This window comes from Papaver somniferum, chromosome 4 (assembly GCF_003573695.1).
Source record: "Papaver somniferum cultivar HN1 chromosome 4, ASM357369v1, whole genome shotgun sequence".
Lineage (NCBI taxonomy): Eukaryota > Viridiplantae > Streptophyta > Magnoliopsida > Ranunculales > Papaveraceae > Papaver > Papaver somniferum.
In genome coordinates this window covers 133417405-133425671 of record NC_039361.1, presented here as the reverse complement: position 1 = coordinate 133425671, position 8267 = coordinate 133417405, and the positions used below count along the sequence as shown (strand labels likewise).

Below are 8267 nucleotides of genomic sequence, written 5' to 3'. Positions count from 1 at the left end.
CGAAATTGATGAAAACCATGCCGGCAAACGGTGCCGGCATGCTTGGTAACTAACGTTCAATGCCGTACCAGCATGCTCGATAGAAATCTATCAATGCCAGTAGTCAAGTGAAAAAGTTTCAATTCTCTAGATACTTTACATCGTGTGCCGGCATAGAAATTTAAGCAACATACTATGTCGGCAAACGTTGCCGGCATGCTCGAGAATTAACTAACTGTGCCGGAAGTGATGAAAACCAGAAAAAAATCAAAAGGGAGTAGGTTTTGAATTTCAAAACACATCCTGGTGGGGCTCTGCCCCCCGAACCCCCCCCCCCCCCCCCCCCCCCCCCCCCCCACCCAGACCCCTTGGATAAGCTTGGTGCCGGCATGGACGTGGTATGAATACCATGCCGGTATGGCTGCTTCCGGCATGGTATTCATGCCAGTCCATGCCGCCACCGAGCTTTTTCAACTACAAAAATGGTGGATTCAAAGAAAAAAAATCAAATTTTCAACCTCTTAGCAACAATTCTCTCTTCACAATCATCCTCCATTTTCACCAAAATAATTTCCCTCTCAAAAAAAATTTCCCTCCTTCTTCTCTCACCTCACTCAACCAAACACAAATAATAATACACACTATTTATTTATCAAATAATCTTAAGATTTTACTAATTATTATTAATCACTAATCCTGATTAGTAAGGGATAAATTAGGAATTACTTAAAATACTTAGATAAGAGGTGACCCTGATTTGATATTTAAATCCGGTTTTTGTTCTTTTCCTATACCCCAGTTGTCTTTATATCCCCCAATCGTTTTTCCTAGGTAAAAATGTTTGAAATAAATCTTTTCCATTTTAAAACAATAAATTATTCTTCTTTACATATTTCATCAAGAATAAATGAACTTGGACCAATTTTCTATTACTTCAACAGAAATTGACCAGAGTCGGTAATCTCGTTGGCAGGAAAGGATTTACATGGTAAAAACGGTTGTACAGTCCCAATCCCATGGAAGGATCTTGCTAAGTACACCAATTAATGTATCTAACTGTATGGAAGTTCGTGTGTCTAACTAATTTTGAAAACCAAAAATAGGATTGTCTAAGGCATATTAAACTGTATATTAACCGTCAAAAACCCGAGAAACCAAGGCAATGTGAGACTGTTCTCAAAAATAGTTAGAACTATATATTTATTTATAAAGCTTCATGTTATTTCAGTTTGGTACAGAAGCTCAGTTGCCTGCTATCGGCCACCGAAAGATCCTTTACCAGCCTTGAGTAGAGAAACATACAACAACTCATTCCATGTATCAGGTACACCTGGTAAACACCAATGACTACAATCTTGGATAAGCATAGCTCCACTTCTTTCTTGACTAGTATAATTTTTTCCATACAGTGAAGGATGTGCGTCGGACCGGTAGTAAGTGAGTTTACTAACATTCATATATATTACTGGAGTCTTCATTTTTCGAAGAGTGTCTTCTAGTATTTTCACCTGCAATGCGGATGGGTTTATGTATTTTTCTTTATTAGTTATCGGCTCTGTTTCTAGATTGCATTTTCCACCAGTATTCCATTTCCCTCCTCTGTAAATTAGAGCAAAAAAATATATGTTTTAGATGACATATATCATTCTCACCCCAGGAGAAAGATAAGGTTGTGGTACTTACTCGTAATGACTAAGCGAAAATCCTCTGAAAACAACTTGTGTTTTGGTGGAATCAATGTTGTTGTCAATCCATCTTCTCCAACTCATAAGAGCTCTTCTGTATGCTCTATTTATATCCAGTTTCGGGTATAAGTAATCGCCTTCTTGAAAATAGTTAACTCTGCAATTCGAAATCGATCTAATTAGTACTATAGTTATGAGGCAAAAAGCTTACAACATCATTTCAAAAACCCGTTCTTTAATGTTTCGAGATACTTGCCCATTATTAGTTTTCCCGTCAACCCACCAATGATACGAGTCAAAAACTACCACATCGGCATCTTGATACACGGATGCTGCCAACCCATCAATCTGGTCTAATCTTAAAGTTTCTCGTTCTGGTTTCAATTCACGTTCTCGACTTCTCCGAGTCTTCGAATTTGTTTCATTAACAAGAAACGCAGACCAAACATATGCTATGGTACAGTTGTAGTCCTGAATTTGAAATTTGATCATACGTTTATTTTCATTAGAAAGAGATATACTTTTGGTCTTTTTTTTTTCTTAAATCGGCGATACATTTTTTGATTAGTTTTTTTTTGAGAATATTTTCTTCCAAAATCGGCCTTCAGGTCATTTTTGTAATAAGGCACTGAGATTTCTAGTCTAGCAATAATATAAGTATATCATTAATTAAGAAATATAAACAAAACTCGCCTCGAAGATTAGTGATAAATCTCCTCTTGTCTTGTACTCTGATTGCATAGACGGCCTCACAACTTTAGTCTTATCTGGAACGACATTCCAAAGCATACAAACGAGAGATTCAAACATGTTTCTATTCAACGAGTCTCCTGAAAATACCAACTTTTTCCCTCTCAATCTCTCCAAGAAATCTGTTCCATCAAAAACGCTACAGACATAAATCCAAAATAAGCCAAGGACAGTGTACTTTATTTTCTGAAATTGGTAATACAATAATTAGTTCCACAGTAAACAGTACACTTTACAAGCTCGATCTTTTAAAAAGATAGATGGGATTTACCTGGGGATATTCTTATTACACCTTATATTTGTTGGTTGAGATTTCCACTGCCATTGCCACTTCAGGTAATCATTGTCACGTTTTCCGTTAAGGTAACAATCGAAAGGTTGTTTTTCGATGTATGGACAAGAACCAAGGGCATAATATGGTTCCCGATTGACGTCCCTCACCCATTCACCATCATAAATATCACAATCACCATCAAAAGACTCGCTATCATCACCAGATGAAACATTACTACTATCACTTGAAAATGTTGAGACAACTGTACTTAATAAATTAACTTTTGTATCTCCTGAGTTTCTAAATTCTGGAGGATCATTGATGGATAAAACACTTGAGTTGTAATGGCTGTTTACCGTGTAAGTACTTCCTGTTTGATTGTCATCAGTGGAGTTTTCAAATATATTCCGAAGAGAAAGTGGGGGAGATCCCGGAGGAGGCAGTGCTGGTGGAAGAGATGGAGTATTAGAAGGAGAAGGTAGAGGAGATGGAGATTCACGAGGAGGAGGTATTGGAGGAGGAGATCCTGGAAATGGTGGAAATGATGGAGATTCACGAGGAGGAGGAGGAGCTGTTGGAGGAGATCCTCGAAGAGGAAATGGTGGAAACAAGGGAGGAGGAGGTAGAGTAGATGGAGATGGGGATGGGGATGCAGCAAGAGGAGCAGGGATTTTACTTGAAGAGTACTGTGAACAATGGGGAGAAGAACTTTGATGATAATACAGATTAAGATCATTTTGAAGCATAGGATTCATTTGCGATGAAGATATAGAAGGGAACATGAAAATAGTAGCTGTGACAACAAGTATTGATGCTCCGACAATGCAACCAAAACCAAAAACTAATGCCGATCCTATTATCTTCGAACAATAACGTGAGGGTACTATCCCTAATAAGTGACATAGTTTGTCCGAAATCCTAAGCTCTATCATTGTTTCAATAAGAAACGAGTTGATGTTATTCCTAACAAAAAAAAAAGGAGGTAAACAAGACTAATGGTTAACAAGAGAAGCTAGCTAGATTGAAGAAGATGTCATCGGGAGCATGGGGATATCAATTTATTTCTCCACCACATACATTAGAATTTATTTTCTTCTGAAAAAGCTTCTAAATCCCAACTCCAAGTCTCACCGAGGCTTCTGCTAGCTATCTACTAAACGATTCAAATGAATGACATCCATCGGTTTCATGCAGAAAAATACAATCAAAAAGACAAACAAAACGTGAATTTTCTTTTAGGAATACTCTTTGGAATAGTGTAGTATGACAGTTGGAAGATAGAGTTGTATTGATAAGTAAACTAAAAGGACAAACTAGATATATGTCGTTTGTATTGTTGGTGTTTCCACAGTATCTATTGGAAGAAACATTATCATCTGTTCGTAATTTGGGTGATTAAAAATAGGTGTTTGAGACTGATTTTGCTAATGGAGAAGTGGGAACTATTTTAGTTCTTCTCACTCTCTTTTTTCATTAACTTCTCTTCAATCTTCTCTTACAACTCAATTACAATCATCTTAGCTTTTCTCTCTTCTACAACCAACGTATACTTGGCTACAAGAAAGCCAATACAACAAAACGTGTGGATGTTTTACATCCATATATTTAGTCAACTCCTAACTAAACATAAGGTTTACACTCCTTTAAAATTAGTTCACTATTCTATTGCAATCCGCTTGCAAACTGTTTGCAATCCGGTTTCCAACTGTAAAATATTACATTACTCAACAATCTCCTCCTTAATGTGATGTTCTTCTACTCCTAGAAGTTCACGAAAATGTTGAAATCTTTTTTTGGGAAGTGCCTTGGTGATATCTGGCGATTGGTCTTCCTTCTTGCAATACTTGAGTTCTATCTCACCATCTTCAACCGCTTCTCGAATAAAGTGATACTTGAGCTTAACGTGTCTTGCTCTACATTGTTCAACTGAATTTTTGGACATTGCTATTGTTGATTTGTTGTCGCAAAAAATTTCAGTTATACCTTCTTTCTTCTCTTGGACATCTTCCAAGATTCTTCTAAGACATACGACATGAGATGTAGCTATTAACGCCGAAATTGTTAGAGCACTACTCGGTCGAACTCGCAAGCGTCACTATCTCAAGCTTGTTTGTAAAGTTTAGTTGGTAAAACCTATACTTATATAGCTATGTCTCGGATTAGGATAGAGTGTGTAGTTGAGCTTTAGACTTCACGGTGTTCACCGATTAAAGAAGAAGATCTACTGAAGAAAGGAACTTTATCAACAAAAGGTATATGGAGACTAAAACTTATTTGTCACTCAGAAATCTATTCCATTCTATCTTATAAAGAGACTAAGTCATATAGCTATATAGACTTTTACATTATACATATTTGACATTTCGGGCCGAGTTTATTTTGTTTATATATTTATCGAAATACGTGTTGGAAGCTTTTAGCTTTAGTTAAAGTTCATTATCTACTTGACGAGTTTAGTTGGAAACTAAATATTAAGTCAAGATGATCATGTGAAAATTACCTTGAACATCTTACATGATTTGTGTGAGACAATCATTTGATGTTAACTTGGGAAGTTTCGTATTGATCGATTAATCACTTGAAAATTACTTGAAGCTAGTGGTATGTGTAAGATTACCATTGTTGTCTTCTAAGGATGTTTCAATGATTAAATGAGAGTTTAGAACGAGTACGAATGCCTGGATATAACACAGGATGTATACTTTGTATGTACACTACGAAGCTCTAGTTCAGGTTCGGAACTCTTGTTTTTGAATTATGTTGGAAAACGGGTTTACCTATGAAAAGGTCCGGAGCTGTTGTTCGCGTACTCTATTTGAGAATAACTAGACAAGGCTGAGTCCGGAACTGTTGTTCGCGTACTCTTTTTGTGAACGGCACGACAAAGCCAAAGTCTGGAACTGTGGTTCGCGTACTCTGCTTGCGAACACAGTGGTTAGGTTCTAAAATCGGTAAGTATTTTATTCATACTCATGAACTCAGGTTCATTTGCGAACTCAGTTTGTGAACTAAAGTCCCTGGAACTTTAATGGAATAAGGTATGTGAACTAGTTTTACAAATTGTGGCATTATGTTCATGAATTGGTTCTTGTATAAGTACTTTATACAATTAAAAACCAAACCGATTTGTTTCAAATTGTTCATATATATTTCTATGAGATAGTGAACATTTGAACAACTTTTTTGAAAAACATTTAGATTCATTTGATTATGATTGATTGATCATCTTATTTGATCTAGAAGTAGTAGATGAATTTTTCTAAACTATAAGTGTTCATCGGTTAACTAATATTGAGCCAACAAGATATACATATTTGGGTACGGTTCATCCATATCTAAATGTAGGTATATTTCATTTGTGTATATCAAGCTAATACCATCTAACAGTGGAAATTCATTGCTTCATTTCTAAGCATTCTTAGGTTGATCAAACAGTGAATAGCAATTGCTTTGTTACTAAGATATCTTGGCTTTGATTGTAAGCATCCTTGATTTGAAAGACTATATAAGGGAGAACTCTAGCATCTGGGAAACCTAATCCCCATACTTTGATGTGTCGTAGTTGCAAACTAGAGTCGATTTTCCTTTAACCTAGGTTTTCCAAAACCATTATTAGATTAACGACTTGAAGACTTCATTTGGGACTCGTGAAGCCAGATCCAATTATTTTTCTTGTAGTTGTCGTATTCTGACCTTACTTGTTCTATCGTGTTGAGTTTTATCTTATCTAAGATTTGCCCGAGATTCATCTCTGATAGGTAATATATAAAAAGTAATCACAACAGTTCTTCTTCTCAGACTCTTGTGATTCCGCATTAATTTTTTTTGTTAATCAGTTAGGTTATTCTTAGGTGACAAATATTTCTAGGATGCTCTTCGGGAGTATAAGACCGGATTATTAGTTGATTTTCATGTTCACCTTGATTTATCTAAAGACGAAAACAAAACAAGAATAGACATATTTGTGGGAGGCAGATCTTTTTACAAGTCTTTGATTTTGGGTCGTAGCAACTGTTAGTTGAGGGTGAGATCAGCTAAGGAAATCAAGTACGCAGAGTCCTGCTGGGAATTAAGAGGCATAAGGAACGGAAATGTACCTTAATCAGTGTGAGACTTGGTTAGGCTACATTCCAGTCCGAAGTTAACTTGTAGCAGGATGAATTCTGTAGCGGCTTAATACAGTGTGGTGTTCAAATCTTGACTAGGCCCCTAGGTTTTTCTGCATTTGCGGTTTCCTCGTTAACAAAATTTCTGGTGTCCGTGTTATCTCTTTTCTGCATTATATTTTTTTATATTATTGAAATATCACAGGTGTGCGTAGTTCAATCACAGTTGATAAATCCGACCTTGTTTGTTGGATAGAACTTGATTGACTCTCGAACATTGGTCTTTGGTACCATCCGAGTTATTCTCATATCAATCAATCTCACAGATTTCTATCTAGTTGATTTACTGATTGTATTGAGAAACATATAAAGTTCTTTGATATTTTTCTTGATTGAGTCTCACTTTTAAATTGGTGTTCACTGAATTATATTGGAGTTTAGTCCATACAGATTGCAGAATGAAATATTGGGTGTGGTTGTTATACCCCCGCATTTTCAGAAATGTACTCCGCTTCCGCTGTGGATTGAGCTATGCTTTTTTTGGAATCTACATTTGAAGGATACCGGGATACTTTTTGTTACGGTATGTTTTTCAGTGCCTATTGCAACAAAAATCGACATTAAAAAACTATACCAACTGCAACAAAAAATATGCTCATTTCCCGCCTTTTTCTAGGGATAAATTTTACTAGAGACTTTTTAAGTGAGTGATTTTAACAGAGTTAATTTATGAGATATTTTTTAGAACGTTTTTTTTTCGGATTAGATATTATCATGAATTTTTTTAACAAATTTTTCTTTAAACAAAATTAGTTTCTTTAACTAGATAAAGGCAATCTTTTGTAACCAAAACATATATGAGTTTTTTATTGATGGTTTAGAGATAATTTTCCCATTTAAATAATTTTAAACATGGATAGGGTAGTTACGCATGGTTTGTTACTTGCTAGGCAGGTTGGGATATCTGAACTTCAAGTGGATTGCGACTATACTTAACATTCCAAGGAAATCAATGGCATTCTTTTGTGACTTTTTTTCGTTTCTGTAATGTGACTTACTATTTACTTCTAAATGGATTTCCCATTTCTCAACTAAAAAGACACAGCAACATCCAAAAAAGCAGTAGATTTCAAAATGTTCATCCATAATCCCCTCCATTGTGGTTTTGCATCATCACTTGGCATTAAACCACTGTTATTTTTGAAATTTTGTTGCACAAACCTCCTCTATAAAGCCTTCTTCTCCTTAGCATATCTCTGTACCCACTTAGCCTTCAGTGTTTTGCTAGTTAATCTTAGACTTTTAACACCTAAACCTCCTAGCTTTCTGGATTTACATATGTTAGGTCATCCAACCCAAAACATATTTCTTTGATTTTCATTTGAATCCCAAAGGAAATTTCTCATCAATTGTGTAAGCTTCAGTTCCACACTTGTTGGCATATGAATAAGAGATAAGAAGTAGATTGGTAAA

The 8267-nt window shown here is 35.8% G+C and overlaps 1 protein-coding gene across 1 annotated transcript; it reads right to left on the bottom strand.

Annotated features, from left to right (window-relative positions):
• Window positions 1-1161: 1161 nt before the first annotated feature.
• On the bottom strand, window positions 1162-4130 carry LOC113276625 (protein trichome birefringence-like 2). The gene is made up of 5 exons (XM_026526248.1): window positions 2686-4130; window positions 2358-2553; window positions 1921-2135; window positions 1663-1821; window positions 1162-1578 (listed from the first exon to the last, which is right to left on the bottom strand). Exons 1-5 carry the CDS (start codon window positions 3618-3620, stop codon window positions 1233-1235), a joined length of 1851 nt encoding a protein of 616 aa, XP_026382033.1. The 5' UTR covers window positions 3621-4130; the 3' UTR covers window positions 1162-1232.
• Between the last annotated feature and the right edge of the window lie 4137 nt (window positions 4131-8267).

Excerpts from the sequence above, each read along its gene's own strand:
- LOC113276625 (XM_026526248.1), bottom strand. The coding sequence starts at position 3,620 with ATGATAGAGCTTAGGATTTCGGACAAACTATGTCACTTATTAGGGATA. Across the intron at positions 2,136-2,357 it reads ATTTATCACTAATCTTCGAG|GACTACAACTGTACCATAGC; the intron begins GCGAGTTTTGTT and ends TTTCAAATTCAG. Across the intron at positions 1,579-1,662 it reads TTTTCGCTTAGTCATTACGA|AGGAGGGAAATGGAATACTG; the intron begins GTAAGTACCACA and ends TCTAATTTACAG.